General features: G+C 46.4%; 1 protein-coding gene across 1 annotated transcript in view; it reads left to right on the top strand.

Moving 5' to 3' along the window:
* TBX15 (T-box transcription factor 15) overlaps window positions 1–17,043 on the top strand; it is a 127,990-nt gene that overhangs the window by 100,081 nt on the left and 10,866 nt on the right. The window contains exons 3-6 of the mRNA XM_075592927.1: window positions 6,281–6,382; window positions 7,458–7,629; window positions 10,276–10,443; window positions 11,514–11,578. Coding sequence (XP_075449042.1) covers window positions 6,281–6,382; window positions 7,458–7,629; window positions 10,276–10,443; window positions 11,514–11,578 — 507 coding nt within the window. The remainder of the gene's footprint in view (window positions 1–6,280; window positions 6,383–7,457; window positions 7,630–10,275; window positions 10,444–11,513; window positions 11,579–17,043) is intronic.

The following is a 17,043-nucleotide window of genomic DNA, read 5'->3' as shown; positions in this document are numbered from 1 at the left end:
GAATCTGCTGCTCACGTACAGATACACGTAGCGAGACCCATCATCTCCGGGAAACAAAAGACAAAAAAAAAAACAGCGCACAACACTCAGTGTAATAAATTTGTGTAAAACGTATGTAAAATAAGATAAGTATTCTACGTACATCAAATCAAACACAAGCGGGCATTTCATGTATCAAGACATGCGTTACCAGCACAGGAACCGAACCAGTCAGGAGACAGGCAGCTTCTGATCACCCGTTGTGGAACTTTGCTGGACAACTCTCGTCCTCAAGGTAGGTAGCCCCACGCAAAAAGGCACAAGGAGTCCTCCTCTGTATCCACGTCTCTAGGGGGTCCAGATCCACATAGGGAGCCCCGTAAAGCAGGGAATCAGTCCTTCTCCACGACTGTCAGCGCAGTACAGCCACCGAGATTAGCCACAGCACTTAACCATGCGGTGTCACTACCAGCGGGGCCCAATTCTCTAGCTGTAACTAAACAAGCCCCACTTGCTGGAAGTGCTTGCCCCGGAAAGGCACGAACAGTCACGGTACACCAGGCTTTAGTCAAAGACCACCGGCAGATCTCGTCGTCCGACTTCATCAGTCTATACACAGTGTGTGTGCACTACGAAACGCGTAGGATTATATTGCTTGCTATCCTGTGTATTGATCGATTGCTGTCCAGCCGAGCCGCGCGGTCGATATCAGACTTTTTTATCTTTCTGATGTGAAGAAGCGCCTCCAAGTTTGGTGACATCATCTTCGGCCGACGAGATCTGCCGGTTGTCTTTGACTAAAGCCTGGTGTACCGTGACTGTTCGTGCCTTTCCGGGACAAGCACTTCCAGCAAGTGGGGCTTGTTTGGCTTACAGCTAGAGAATTGGGCCCCGCTGGTAGTGACACCGCATGGTTAAGTGCTGTGGCTAATCTCGGTGGCTGTACTGCGCTGACAGTCGTGGAGAAGGATTGATTCCCTGCTTTACGGGGCTTCCTATGTGGATCTGGACCCCCTAGAGACGTGGATACAGAGGAGGACTACTTGTGCCTTTTTGCGTGGGGCTACCTACCTTGAGGACGAGAGTTGTCCAGCAAAGTTCCACAACGGGTGATCAGAAGCTGCCTGTCTCCTGACTGGTTCGGTTCCTGTGCTGGTAACGTATGTCTTGATACATGAAATGTCCGCTTGTGTTTGATTTGATGTACGCAGAATACTTACCTTATTTTACATACGTTTTACTCAAATTTATTACACTATGAGCGTTGTGTGCTGTTGTTTTGTCTTTTGTTTACTGTAGCTTTGTGGGGTGCTGGGCCACCCCTGTTCTACAGCAGCAGACACTCTTTTTCTACCAACATAACACCCGTATCAGCCAAATCTCCCTGAGGAGGAGAGAAGGGGTGTTACATAATAACAGAATATTGGGATATTATAACGCAGAATATCACAGAGTTCCCATAGGAATCAGCGGCAGTGATAATAACGCAGAATATCGCAGGGTTCCCATAGGAATCAGCGGCAGTGATAATAATGCAGAATATCGCAGGGTTCCCATAGGAATCAGCGGCAGTGATAATAACGCAGAATATCGCAGGGTTCCCATAGGAATCAGCGGCAGTGATAATAACGCAGAATATCGCAGGGTTCCCATAGGAATCAGCGGCAGTGATAATAACGCAGAATATCGCAGGGTTCCCATAGGAATCAGCGGCAGTGATAATAACGCAGAATATCGCAGGGTTCCCATAGGAATCAGCGACAGTGATAATAACGCAGAATATCACAGAGTTCCCATAGGAATCAGCGGCAGTGATAATAACGCAGAATATCACAGGGTTCCCATAGGAATCAGCGGCAGTGATAATAACGCAGAATATCGCAGGGTTCCCATAGGAATCAGCGGCAGTGATAATAACGCAGAATATCACAGGGTTCCCATAGGAATCAGCGGCAGTGATAATAACGCAGAATAACGCAGAATATCGCAGAGTTCCCATAGGAATCAGTGATAATAACGCAGAATATCGCAGGGTTCCCATAGGAATCAGCGGCAGTGATAATAACGCAGAATATCGCAGGGTTCCCATAGGAATCAGCGGCAATGATAATAACGCAGAATATCGCAGAGTTCCCATAGGAATCAGCGGCAGTGATAATAACGCAGAATATCGCAGGTTTCCCATAGGAATCAGCGGCAGTGATAATAACACAGAATATCGCAGGGTTCCCATAGGAATCAGCGGCAGTGATAATAACGCAGAATATCGCAGGGTTCCCATAGGAATCAGCGGCAGTGATAATAACGCAGAAATCGCAGGGTTCCCATAGGAATCAGAGACAGTGATAATAACGCAGAATATCGCAGGGTTCCCATAGGAATCAGAGACAGTGATAATAACGCAGAATATCGCAGGGTTCCCATAGGAATCAGCGGCAGTGATAAGAACGCAGAAATCGCAGGGTTCCCATAGGAATCAGCGGCAGTGATAATAACGCAGAATATCATAGGGTTCCCATAGGGATCAGCGGCAGTGATAATAACGCAGAATATCGCAGGGTTCCCATAGGAATCAGCGGCAGTGATAATAACGCAGAATATCGCAGGGTTCCCATAGGAATCAGCGGCAGTGATAATAACGCAGAATATCGCAGGGTTCCCAAAGGAATCAGCGGCAGTGATAATAACACAGAATATCACAGGGTTCCCATAGGAATCAGCGGCAGTGATAATAACACAGAATATCACAGGGTTCCCAAAGGAATCAGCGGCAGTGATAATAACACAGAATATCGCAGGGTTCCCATAGGAATCAGCGGCAGTGATAATAACGCAGAATATCGCAGAGTTCCCATAGGAATCAGCGGCAGTGATAATAACGCAGAATATCGCAGGGTTCCCATAGGAATCAGCGGCAGTGATAATAACACAGAATATCACAGGGTTCCCAAAGGAATCAGCGGCAGTGATAATAACACAGAATATCGCAGGGTTCCCATAGGAATCAGCGGCAGTGATAATAACGCAGAATATCACAGAGTTCCCATAGGAATCAGCGGCAGTGATAATAACGCAGAATATCAGAGGGTTCCCATAGGAATCAGCGGCAGTGATAATAACGCAGAATATCGCAGGCTTCCCATAGCAATCAGCGGCAGTGATAATAACTCAGAATATCACAGGGTTCCCATAGGAATCAGCGGCAGTGATAATAAAGCAGAATATCGCAGGGTTCCCATAGGAATCAGCGGCAGTGATAATAACGCAGAATATCACAGGGTTCCCATAGGAATCAACGGCAGTGATAATAACGCAGAATATCGCAGGGTTCCCATAGGAATCAGCGGCAGTGATAATAACGCAGAATATCGCAGGGTTCCCATAGGAATCAGCGGCAGTGATAATAACGCAGAATATCGCAGAGTTCCAATAGGAATCAGCGAGAGTGATAATAACGCAGAATATCGCAGGGTTCCCATAGGAATCAGCGGCAGTGATAATAACGCAGAATATCGCAGGGTTCCCATAGGAATCAGCGGCAGTGATAATAACGCAGAATATCGCAGGGTTCCCATAGGAATCAGCGGCAGTGATAATAACGCAGAATATCACAGGGTTCCCATAGGAATCAGTGGCAGTTCCCATAGGACTGCAGGCAGATTTCTCGGGGTTCAGGACTAGAGTTACGTCGGAGCCCCCCCTCCCCCCTCCCTCCCCCCTCCCCCCTCCCCCCACTCACGATGGCGGTATTGCAAGCCCCCCATTTCACACCTCCATGAGTCCCCTCTATTTCCCACCCTCTTCCCAAATATTTCTCTCCCCTCTGTATAACTCCCTCTTCCTCACTTACCCCCTCTCCCGCCTCACATGTATTTCTCTCCCCTGCATCTCACTCAATCCCTCTTTTCCTCCCTCCCCCCTCTCTTCTCTCACTCGTCCAGCCTTCCGTCAATTACCCCACTCTCAATCCCGCCCCCTCCTCTGGTCTCTTAAAGCACCTTAACGAGGCAGCTGGAACCTGCTTAATTAACCTAACCTTTTCCAAGCTGGGATTAACCAGGTCCCTGCTGGACTCCAGACCTACAGTATACATAAGTCTCCCAGGCACAGGACTGGGGTTAGTGAATTCCCCCTGGCACAGCCCTCGGAGAGGGACAGGGTGTGATAAACGTAAACAAAACAATATATTCGCAAATACCGCCTCATCCAGAGGCCCCTAACTAAGGCAATTTGTAATTAATTATCAAAGGAACAAAAGCAGCCAAATATTTGCTTTTAGTGTGGTTAGATTTGTTTGAAGCCAATTAGATGACACGCAGTTATTTTCTTGGCTGTGTATTTGTAACTTTGGAGGTATATGGAGGGAGCTGATTTTTGTGTGCGGGTGATACTGACATTTACACGTTGGACACACGTGGAACTCTGCCTGCAAAGCACTGAGTGACGCAGAGTAAGGCAAAGGGCCCCAGCGCGCGCTACGGGGTGCCTGGAAGCGCGCGTTACCTGCGTCAGCGCAACCTGATGGACTCACGGGCGGCGGGGGCACGGCCATGACATCAAGCGTCTGGTTTGCCCTCTTTGGCGGAACTGCCGCCGTGACGTGGCCAATGCTTGGCAAAGGTGGTCGCGCATCGCGGCTTGTGTCGCCCGCGCACACGCCGACTGGGGCCTGCCCCGTAGAGGGCTGTGCCTTGTGTGCGGCGCGCAGCCGTGACCACTCGGGGCCTAGCCCCACCTTCGCTTCAGCGATAACATTGAGGTCTATGGAGCCGGGCTGATTCCTGCTAACCGGCCTCAGACGTCCGCCCCGGCCACGCGTGGCTACTGAGGACGGCTGTCTGTAAGACCCCAGGTTGTGGGAAGATATCCACAGCGCGCCATATTTCCGCGTTAACCCCTTCACCGCCGGCGGGGCCCGCCACGCGTTGCGGAGCCATATGATAGTGTCCGTCGCGCAGTGAAAAGGTTAAAAATGATATATTTTTATATTAAAGGATATATATTTTTTATGATGCGCCCGGATTCGCGTCTTTAGGTGCGGATTTGCCAGCAGCTGTAGGATGTAAAGGGAAATCCCCATGGCGTGTTGTCTTTAATCACATTGTAATACAAGTCCACATTGACAAGGTGCCACGGAAGCGGGCGGTAATGCCGTGGCTCCCTGTATGCAGCAGGGAACACCTTACTATTGTACCACACTTCTTGGGAGAGTGGCCGCACACACAGTTATAGTTTTGTCAGGGGAGGGCAACTCCAGTCCCCAAGGGCCACCCACAGGTTAGGTTATCCCTGCTTCAGCACAGGTGGCTCAATCAGTGGCTCAGTCATAGACCACGAAGGGCCACCAACAGGTCAGGCATTCAGGATATCCCTGCTTCAGCACAGGTGCTCAATCAGTGGCTCGCTGAGCCACTGATTGAGCACCTGTGCTGAAGCAGGGATATCCTGAAAGCCGGACCTATTGGTGGCCCTTGAGGACTGGAGTGGCCCACCCCTGCTGTGTGTATTTACAAGAGATCAGCATTGGATCGTGTTTTATATCAAATGGATACCCCCCCGATCTACCCCCCCGATCTCTCACTGGTGCAAATATTCCGAAATAAACACAAAGCCGCTGGGTAAACATCAGGGATTCTTTCATTACTGTGTTACAAATACATTCCTTTTTGTCTCGGGCGGGACGTTCTGTGCGGCCCGATTGGCATTATCGCCTTTTATTAAACAACCTCCCGTGACTCCAGGTGGAAGATTAAATGATTTCAATGAACAGCGGCAAAGTCAACAAACATGGCTTTGGTTTGAGAAAGCGACCCCTATACCCCTCCACCCCCCCCCCCTACAGTGTTCCTGTACGTAAGAAGAATTTGCCCCTATAGGTGGTGGGTAAGGCCAGCTTGATGGCGTTGCGGTGCCGTAGGGGCGCTCTCACCCAGTCCCATCCTTACAGAGACCCCATTCTCTTCCTCACTGCATTTAAACTGATTGTGAGGGTCTCTGCAAGCGCCTCTTACCTTCTCTCCGCAGCTTCTCCTCCTGCTCCTCAACTCCTGTATCTTCTCCTTGTGACAGCACGTCGCCATGAGCGCCGTCACGGCAATGCGACGTAGCTGGAGGAGATAAGGAGCAGGAGGAGATGCCGGAGAAGGTACGACACCCCGCACTGCACCGGCACTGAGCCCTGTCGATACCCCAGCCGCCGATGGTGGGGGGCCCTGGTTGGCTGCACCTATGGTAGTTCCTTTTGGCATTCTGTCTTTGTCTTTATCCTCTTCTCAAACTCTGCTCTCCTTTTGTTTGCCAGGAGGATGTTCCCGGCCATGCGGGTTAAGATCTCCGGCCTGGATCCTCACCAACAGTATTACATAGCAATGGATATCGTGCCTGTGGATAACAAGAGATACAGGTAACATAAGACAACACCAGCTCAGATCTCACTGAGTCAGAGATGAGGGAGCATGTGGGGGGTGAAGGAAGGAGGCAGAAATGGGAGTGTGAGTGAGATGTCCGAGTGTGGGAGACACATGATGGAACAGACAATGGGGCATGGCTGACATTCATACACAAGGCCTGGGAGTATAAAACATGGGCCACGAGAGACATAGGGAATTTAGAGACGTGTTAGTGGACGAGGGATGGACATGTTGGGTGCAGTGCATTGAATGAGCCATCAGGGTATGAACGTATTGTGGGTTATTGTTAGAGATATCAGGATATGAGGGGCTAATAGACACATTAGGTCATGAAGGACATATGTAAGGTTTAGAGAGACAGTGTATGAAAAAGCAACAGGGTGAGAGGGCAATGGGTGTCTTAGGAAAGCCTGAGGAGGGGATGACGACACAGGGGTATAAAGCAGAGGTATGTGGGGCTGACATTAGGGGAGAGAGGATCTAAGGATATAAATAACAATTCTGAGGTTATGGAAGACCTACAAAACAATAAGAAAGGGGTGACCGTATTTACCATCTGTGTTGGTGGTAGAGACATTTTGGCCTCTCCAGCAATTAGGGTCTTAATTAAAAAATATTTATATGTAGAGTTTTTTTTTTTTTTTTAAAGAAAAATTATATATAAAAATATAGTTACAATAATGAGGAGGGTCACCCACTCAATACCAATCAGTTTATTAACTGATTGCTAATCACTATTAGCTAATGAACCACTGTTTGTTAGGGTTGGGTTTGCGACTCATGGTATTATGTTGATCAGATCTGCAGCTGGCAGTGTTTACGATCATTGTGTTATTGCTGTACGTGGTCTGCTTGGCTTGGACTATAAATGGTAGAGATGAAGGCCAATTTTTACTGAGCGATGCTATTTGACAAGACAGCTCCCAATGCCGGAATACGCCCTCTAGGCCATACCCGTGAGGGGGACACGAGGCGTGTTTTGGAACTGCAATGTGTCTTGTTAAATAGCACCGCTTAGTTAATATCCCCCACAATCTCAACAACGAGAGGCTTCCTTCTTCTTCCCAGGTACGTCTATCACAGCTCCAAGTGGATGGTGGCTGGTAATGCCGACTCCCCAGTTCCTCCTCGTGTATACGTCCACCCGGACTCTCTGGCATCCGGAGACACCTGGATGAGGCAGGTGATCAGTTTTGACAAACTCAAACTCACCAACAATGAGCTGGACGACCAAGGCCACGTAAGTTCCACCCAGTCTTGTTATGTAGTTATCCACAGCTGGGGAAGCTTTGGGTGAATACTGTATTTTCACCTATAGGGGAAAGTAAATACTACGAGGAACAGCTCTGGGATGATTCCACAACCTTTGGAGTCTACCTTAGGTGACGTCAATAACGGGGGGGGGGGGGAAGGGACACAGGATGATTGGGAGGAAAAGCAGAAGTAGATATTAGAGTGCTACAGCAATGTGGACAAGAAAGAAAGACATAGTTTGAATAATTACCTTTAGTAGGATCAATCTCCGTTTTGCGGATTTAAAAATGATTATTACTAAAACACTCCGCGGATCCCACCACCCGTGGACGGATTTGTAGAATTCAGTTCATGGATTCAGCCGTTCTTAAAATCCGTCACCGGGTTGTAGTCGATGATGATGGTTATTTATGAATCCGTGAGGATTAAAATTGACCAAATCCATACGCGGATTTTACACCGCGAGACGTATTTCAGGGTGAAAATGGGCGAAAATCTAGGAGATGGATTTGGGCAGATTCGCCCATGTCTAGTTATGTAGTCTCCTGGCTGCAAAACGTGGGCAAAACCAGCGCAAAAAACATCACCGGATTTATCAAAGGATGAAGCCGAATTGCTTTCAACGGGATTCCTTATCTTTCATACATCCGCTGCTGTTTTCTTGCACTGAGTTTGACCCAGTTTTGCAACCGGGAGATTGAGTAAATTATCCCTGAAATATACATTTTAAACCGTCCTGTATATTTATCAATATCAGAATAATGTATTTGTATTTTTCAGCATGTGCAAATTTATTGGAAGCTAAAATACTTTTTAATAGACAACCATAAGAATTCCTCATAGTTTCAAAAAGACAAAAAAGGACGAGCACAGCCTTTTCTTCGTAAAAAAGCCTTTTCTTCGTTAAAAAAAAAAAAAGAAGGATATTTTCAAAGTCACGATAGCCCCCAATTTTCACTTACATTATATGTAAGAAAAACGTACACAGCAAAAGAGGCATCAGTTTGAGCAAGACTCTGAGAGTATTGTCACCACTGATCTGATACTCGGTCCTTGGAGCACGGATGCCACACCAGAGATATTTCCTCCCTTTCAGTACCATTGTAGCCAGCAGACAGTAGACTTCTGGCGTCCGCGTGTTGCTTGCTCTCTTCCTGATTCCCCTCACATCACCTCCGTCTCTGCGCTCATCTGATGTCCCCACATAATGCCTGCACAGCACCACCAAGCGGCCCTATGCGTTTCGCTGTTTGCAACTTTGTCAGGGGATCCCTGATGAAGCTGCAAACAGTGAAACGCGTAGGGACATTTTTTCTTACCTTAGACGTAAGTGAGAATTAGGGGCTATTGTGGCTTTTAATATATAATTTTTTTACTAGTAAAAGGTTGCGCTTGTCCTTGCATGTCTTTTTGTCTATGTGGGGGTCATTGGTGGTAGTGTGGGGCCCTGAAGAACTGAGAAACCCAGCTTTACAGGCCGGAGCAGTATTAATTTCTATGGACTTCTCTTCTATGCAATTCTCTTCTGATTTCTGAAGTCCTAAGAATGCTGAACTTTTATAAGCACATTGTCACATAATTCCTATTGTACGAAATGTGTTCATTATGTTTATTACATTTGGTGTAGTGTTAGGTTGCGCTTACAGTACCGGCGACGTAATGTCAAATCAAATGCATTGTCGCCGGTGCTTATAGTGGATGCGACGGCGTGACGGCGATGGCACGACGGAGTGACAGCACTACCAAAAATCTGGTAGTCAGTGGTATTTGATTTTTGAAGAGACGGTCTCCACATGTGACTGGCTATAAGCCAATCAGGGAGCTTCTCCGCCCGTCTGCCTTCCCCTTTGCTGACGTCAGTGGCCTTGTAGCCAGCGACGTCTCCAAACAACAAATTACAACTATCGCAATGGCGATGGCGATGGGTGATGTCATCGGTCGCGTCACCGTCGCCGGCACTATAAGCGCAGCCTAAGGCTAATCGTGGTACCCCAGCTCAGATCTTTTTAACACAAAAAAATTAAAGATTACAAGACTAGGCACATAGTTTGATCCCGTAATAATGTACGTCTCATATCTCCCTAACACCTACTCTACATATGTGGATGCTGTTGTACTAGTCGTGGATAAAACCGAAGCACGTTCAAAATGACTCTAAGCAAATCAATAAAAGAAATACATTTTCTTTTAGTATTTATGACCAGACCTGAAAATTACAGCCAGACACGGTTGGAGAATCTTACTTCTGAAATTTAGTTTAAAACACCCCCCTGACTTTTCATGTGGAGGGTACATATATAAACAGGGTCACTACAATTTGTTTATAAGTTAAAGGCAACATTTGCTACTTGGGCGACAACACTAAAGTTTATGTAGAACCATTGACCACGACGTGAGACATCCAGGACCTTGTCCAATTCCATGGGGATTTTCTGCGCAGCAGGGACCTCCTTCCAATGTATCTATATTATTTACAGTAGGAATTCATGGATTTGTGCTTTTTGGTTACTGTTTACATATTCTCCATGGGTGAGATTTGCAGATACCGCTATCTTCCTGTGACTTTGCTTTGACATAGGAGATCTTTCATTTGGGACAAGCTACGTCATGACGCCTCTCTACTTCTTTACAGATTATTCTGCACTCCATGCACAAGTATCAACCTCGTGTACACGTCATACGAAAGGACTTCAGCAGTGAGCTGTCCCCAACCAAGCCCGTCCCCGCAGGGGATGGCGTGAAGACATTCAACTTCCCCGAAACTGTGTTTACCACAGTGACTGCCTATCAGAACCAGCAGGTAAGGATTCGGCGTCCAGCAGGGTCTTGTTGGAGCCAATGCTTAAATTTAATGAGCCCATTCAGTGCTCTACAATGCAAAAGGCAGGCATGGGAACCCCCCGGGGCCAGAGTCAGTGAGATGTGGGGGTTCTGTATTATTTTAATGCTAAATTACTGTCAATGGTAAAAAATCATTGCGACTGACTCCAAATCATCGAGACTCACAGAAGATCAGGGAGCGTTGACATGTCTAACAGGGGTTAATGAATGATAGAAGTAGCAGCAGTTGTGAAGCCTGACCATGAAGCCTACGAGCAACTCCCCATCCACCAGTACCTCCCCAAACGTACCCCCCAAAGAGCACCAGGTAGTCAAGACTGGAGATAAGATAGCTTTATTGATAAACAACAATTGGTTTAAACCAAATGGAGACAGAGACTACCCCATCCCTCTCACACTGCCATTGTTTCCGCAAGCAAATAACCGGCTCCATGTCGCTCCAACCATGGCCAACTCTGCCCACAGGTGCCACCCAGCACACTGGCCCCATTATCACCCAAAGACCGCCAAGGGTAAGCCACCAGCAGATACAACTTTGCTTTCCACTTTAGACCCCGTCCAAGGTCAAACATTGATCAGAGTCTCTGCTATGACCATCCAAACATCCTCCAAAGCTGCGCCGATCTATAAAACTGAACCAATATACCCAATGGCTTTTTAATTTTTAAAATAAGATTATCTTTATTTATTTATATATCATTTTTGTTATATACATAATCAAAAGAAATTCAAACATATAGCAATTACAGTCACACAATACTACCGATTGGAAAATGAGGGGAGAAGGGTGTGCTACTTTCTCTTGGGTGTAGGAAAACAGTAGGAGATCTTTCTTGAAGGCTACGTTTTAAGGCCTCTGGAGGGACCTACCCACACCCAGTCCAGCCACTCCCACTCAGAAATGGAAATGAGGGGTGGCTTCGGCGATCATGCTGCCCCTTTCCCCCCATTGGTCGAGACTCCTGACACGAAATAGTGGATTACGCAGAGAGCATTAGAAATAACTTCCTTGTTCTGTGCTCCTTCCAGATTACAAGGCTAAAGATTGACAGGAACCCATTTGCCAAAGGATTCCGTGACTCCGGGAGGAACAGGTACGTCCGGAAACAAAAGTATATGAATTTGTTTCAACTTGCGCCGGTGGATATTTCTGAATCTTGTTTTGTACGTTTGGTGGAGATATCTCAGGTGCAGAGGTTAAAGCCATCGAACCCGGGCAGATATACTGGACAGAAAGGAACACTGGACCAGTTATTGGTGCAAATGTTGCTACTAACTAAAAGTTCGAAATCCGAACGTTGCGAATGTTGAAGTTTGTTTAGAAGTTCGCATTGAATTTCGGAATGAATTTTTGAAACCAAGCAAACTTCAAACCCAAGCCGGAGGAAGGCTCGTTCCTCAGATTCATTTATTTACTGTAAACTGGGGAAACTTTTGAGTTTGTGAACAAAACCCAGAAAGATTTTATTTTTATTTTTTCAATTTATCGATCATTTTTAGTTTTTCTCCCCATAATTAGAAAAAAAAATAAGAAATACATCCCAAACCAAAACCAATCGAGCTCCAGCAAAAAACAAACAGCTACTTGTTTTGGAAAACAAAACCCCCAGTGAATGTGCCCACCCTTACTGCTCATATTCTCCCGGACATCATTATCGGACGACCGTGCCCTGATCTTATCACAGTTTAATGAATAGGCCATATTGAGTCAAATCAACACAATTAAAATAGGGGGATATGTGTTAAAATGGGACAATTTGCTTCAAAACACATATTTGCACCTGCGTCAAAGTCTCCCAGCTACAAAACTATGGCAGATTATCCCCCCCCCCCCCCTGGCACTGAACGCCTGGCTATAAAACGTACCCTAATTTCTCGCACCGCTCCCAAAATAACTTTGCAAAGTATCTAGCGCAGGGACGGGCAACTCCAGTCCTCAAGGGCCACCAACAGGTCAGGTTTTAAGGGTATCCCTGAGTCAGCACAGGGGAGCCACTGATTCAGCTACCTGTGCTAAGGCAGGGCTATCCTTAAAACCTGACCTGTTGGTGGCCCTCTAGGACAGGAGTTTATATATGTAGTGATCCTTTGTTAAGGGTCACAAGGTTCCCAAGTACCTCTATTTGCTATATAAAATCGGTTACAGGAGGGCCCCACTTATACGGCGGGTTCCGTTCTGAGGACCCGCCGTAAAGCGAAAATCTCCGGAAAGTGGAACCAGCGATTTTCGTTAGGTGCGCATGTCTCAGGCCGGCAATGCGCCATTCTGCGCATGCGCGGGAGCAGGAAACCCCTCCATTCTGCGCATGCGCGACCCCTGGCCGGCCCGTTCTGCGCATGCGCGACAGCCTGAAACCCCTCCATTCTGCGCATGCGCTACCCCGGCCCGGCCCATTCTGCGCATGCGCGACCCCTGGCCGGCTCGTTCTGCGCATGCGAAGACATGGCGGCGACATGGTGGCCCCCCATGATATTTTATCAAAATGTATTTATTCACAAATTATTCAAAATTCACGTGTGAAAAAGTAAGCAAACCTTTAGATTCAGTACCTGGTGGCGACGCCTTGAGCAGCAATGACTGCGTGTGTCCTGTAACTGCTGGCCAGTCTCTCACATCGGTTTTGATTATTTTTGGCCCATTCCTCCTTACAGAACTGCTTCAACTCAGTGACATTTGAAGTCTTCCTGGCATGGACAGCTCGCTTCAGATCCTGCCACAACATTTCGACGGAGTTTAGGTGCAAACCTTTACTAGGCCATTCTAAAACGTGGAATTTTGTCTTTTGCAGCCATTCTTTTGTAGATCTGCTTGTATGTTTAGGATCATTGTCTTGCTACATGACCCACTTTTGCGCCAGCTTCAGCTCATGGAGGAATGGCCTGACATTCTCCTCTAGAATCTTCTGATACAATGCCGAATACATGGTTGTGTCAATGATGGCAAGCCGTCCAGGTTCTGAGGCCGGAAAGCAGCCCCAAAACCATCACATTCCCACCTCCTTGCTAGACGTTTGGGATGAGGTTCTTCTGTTCGAATGCAGTGTTTGGTTTTTGCCAAACAAAACGTTTTTCATGGAGGCCAAAAAGATCTACTTTTGATTTGTCTGTCCAGAGAACATTGTTCCAGAAGTCTCGTGAATCATCTATGTACTCTTTGGCGAACTTCAAACAGGCAGCAATGTTCTTTTTAGAGAGCGGTGGTTTCCGCCTTGCTATCCTTCCATGAGCACCATTCTTGTTCAGTCTTTTTCTGATAGTTGAGTCATGAACACTCACATTAGCCAAGGCGAAAGTGCCCTGGATGTTACTCTGGGGTTCTTTGTGACTTCCTGGATGATTTGCCGGTTTGTTCATGGAGAGATGTTGGTAGAAGGACCGCTCCTGAGTAAAGTAACTGTGGTCTTTAGCTGTCTCCATTTGTCGTCTATTTGTCTGACAGGGGATTAGTGGAGCCTCAAATCCTTAGAAATTATTTGTAACCCTTTCTAGACTGAGTATCATTTACTGCTTTTCTCAGGTCCTCAGAGATTGATGTGATATGACATGTTTTCACACACCTGTACGGTGAAGACCAAACTTACAAAGTTTCTGATCTTGATATAGGGTGGGGCCTCCCAAACTCCCAACTGAAGATCTACCTAATTATTTAAACACCTGAGTCTAATTATCCCCTTTAATTTAGCAGATAAAAGCAGGGTTTCACATACTTTTGCACATACCCTGACTCTTAATTATTCATTGTCTAATTCATACATCATTTTGTTTCAGAAGACATGGAATTGGTTAATATAAACTCTATTGGATATTTAACAAAAGACGGGTTTTAGTCAAGAAGGTGATCATGGAAAAACTATGGACATTGCTTAATTATCATTGGGGTTCACAAACATTTTCTCGCCACTGTATATACATGACCTAAACTTGCTAAAACTGCACTTAGCTGCCTAAAATAACGTGTAGGAAATTAGCAGGACCAGAGAGTCCTTTCATGGGTCACATTTGGGCTGTGGCCCGCCAGGTGCAGAGACCGGTTTATGGGATAAAGAGACTTAATGGCCATATATCCGTTTTGTTTTTATATCATTGTGTCGTTTTATAAGGGAGGAACTTGATGGGCAATAAATCCCTTTACTCTGATGGGACCAAGTAACCCTATAGAAGATACATACTTTGTGTCACTATGTCACTCAACAGAGTCTGAGACATACTCAATGGGACAGCTTCTTCAAGCGCCAGTGCTGGTTAACGCACCTGCCCCAGTGTTACCTCCCATTGACTTGAATGAGCGTTAATGCTGGATGCGGTGCACTATCTTGCACCAGCGGTTGATGAATCTGGGCCTATGAGGTCCCCTTTATGTTTAAGTCAACCTATTTGAGAGGCATGGACAGAAGTTCATACACTATTTCTGACTCACTCCTCAGTGGGTGGGACGGACTCATGGGCCACCTTTTCCTTCTGGTATTGGGTCGCTTGTCACCACAGTCTCATCTGCTACTTTTTCTCCTGCCCTCCTCCAGACTACAGAACCTGACTTGTGACACAGCTGAGTGACTGCCGGACGGAGCGCATGTGGAACCCGTTACACAGATATGCACGACATCTTGTTCCATTTTACATACAATAGAGGAGTTGAATTTATTGCCCAATATTAAAAACGTGGAACACTTAAGACAGGGAAAAGATATATTCGGTTTTTCATATCTATTAAAAGTACAAAACTCCATTTAAACAGATCCAAATGTACAAAGTATCTACTTTTCATAGTCCCTTTGCTCGCAAGGCTTGTGAAGTTTTTTGATTTGAGTTTAATGCGATTACAAGCCTGGTAGTTTGGGTCAGTGAATGTGTATAAAAGCAATACCGAACTACTGAGGTGTCCCAAGGTAACACCATAGGGGTACGTACCATCTGTTTGTTTCTACCAGGAAAGGAATGTTAAAAAATATACTCTGCATCCTTCTAACAAACGTTTTTTGTGACTTTTTTTGGGGTGGAAGCTGTGAAAATGAAAGAGTTGGCCAAAAATTGCCATAGCCAATGTCTTATTTACACATCATATGTTGCCCACATTTTTGCAAATATTGTGGTGGATTTAACAATCTTTGGGGATTTGCCTAAATCGTGTGGTTTGGGCAAAAACTGTGAATGCTGCAAATGATCATACAGCAGAAATAGAATCATAGGAATGAATGAATAAAACATGAATGAAGAAGCTTTGTTATATTTTTGCGTGTATGTTAAAATAAATAAATAAATAAAAAAAGTCCACAAACTTCGATTTTTGCGGAAAAGCCTTAAAAACTGAACCCGAACATCCACAAATCACGCGGGGCCCACGTGTAGTAGAGAAGTTATGAGATGTGACTTATTTCACTATTGCAAACTGTTAGTACTGCGAGTACTCATTTGCATGTCATTACCCAGAATGCCTGGCGGCAGTGGAGGCACTGTATGCTAAGAGATAATGGGGAAGGGCGGGGTTGCGGACCTGTCTGAGACGCGTGAATGTGCTCACAACGTAGGAATTTTATTTGCTGTGCGCGGTTATAAAGGAACGCGTCGGATTCAGCGAGCTCAGAAATGCGACAGTTCTGTGCACGATACACACGGGTTTCAAAGGAAATGTCAGTGCCGTTTGCAAAAGAAAAATATACTTTGAAGTATGTAAGTGGTACTGGGGATTCTCAACGTCTGGGGTCTCAAAGGAGGGAGATTCTGTGCCAAAAAGGGAAAAGTGCTCTCAATGAGGACGGCTCTTGTTGTCCACTGTTAGTCTCACTTATTTTATCATCAACTACGACTGCGCCTCGCTGATATAAGTCAGTCCTTTTCCATGAAAAATAAAATAATGTTTGCCCAACGTTATTAGCCCTGTTTGCGTGAGAACGGGGCCTGGCTATCGCGCCCCTTCACCCGCCCGAGCACGGCAGAGGATGGAATTACATCTACTGCATCTGTACCTCTCACTGGTTTGGGTCTCTGGGGGTCGGCAACGTCACTGACTCATTCAAACTGACTCCAATTCATTGAGACTCACGGGAAATCCTTGAGCGTTGCCAGTTCTGGATTGCCCCCCCCCCCCCACCCCTCCCCTGCCAGGGGCCAGCAAAGGGAACTATGGGTAGGGGGCAATAGGGTACTCTAAACACATTAGCCAAGTCTTCCTTTAACCCATCGAGTGCAAGAGGGCCACAATCCCATGACCGCTTCTTTTGAAGAGATCTTGTGATCCGCTCTATCATTGATGACGCAAGGGGAGAAACCCCCCCCCCCCTATTCTGTTCCTCTTCTTGTAAGATCGCGACCTCCCCTGCAAAAACGTGCAGTAGCATCATGATGTAACTATTACGTCATTGGATCCCCTGGAGTGCCAGACTTCATGATGTAGTAGCTACGTCCATGGGCACCCAAGGGGTCAATGTCTCCATTGTAACCAAATGCTTTGGAAGGGTTTTTTTTTACCAATGTCTTCACCATATTTCCGGCGGTCTATTAACCCAGGGTTTTACACTTTCATCATTTTGTTTTGGCTAATGACGACAGCAGAGATAACGGG

The sequence above is a fragment of the Ascaphus truei genome, chromosome 3, assembly GCF_040206685.1.
Source record: "Ascaphus truei isolate aAscTru1 chromosome 3, aAscTru1.hap1, whole genome shotgun sequence".
Lineage (NCBI taxonomy): Eukaryota > Metazoa > Chordata > Amphibia > Anura > Ascaphidae > Ascaphus > Ascaphus truei.
Note: the sequence above shows the minus strand (reverse complement) of the source record. Positions and strands in the feature narration are given on the sequence as shown.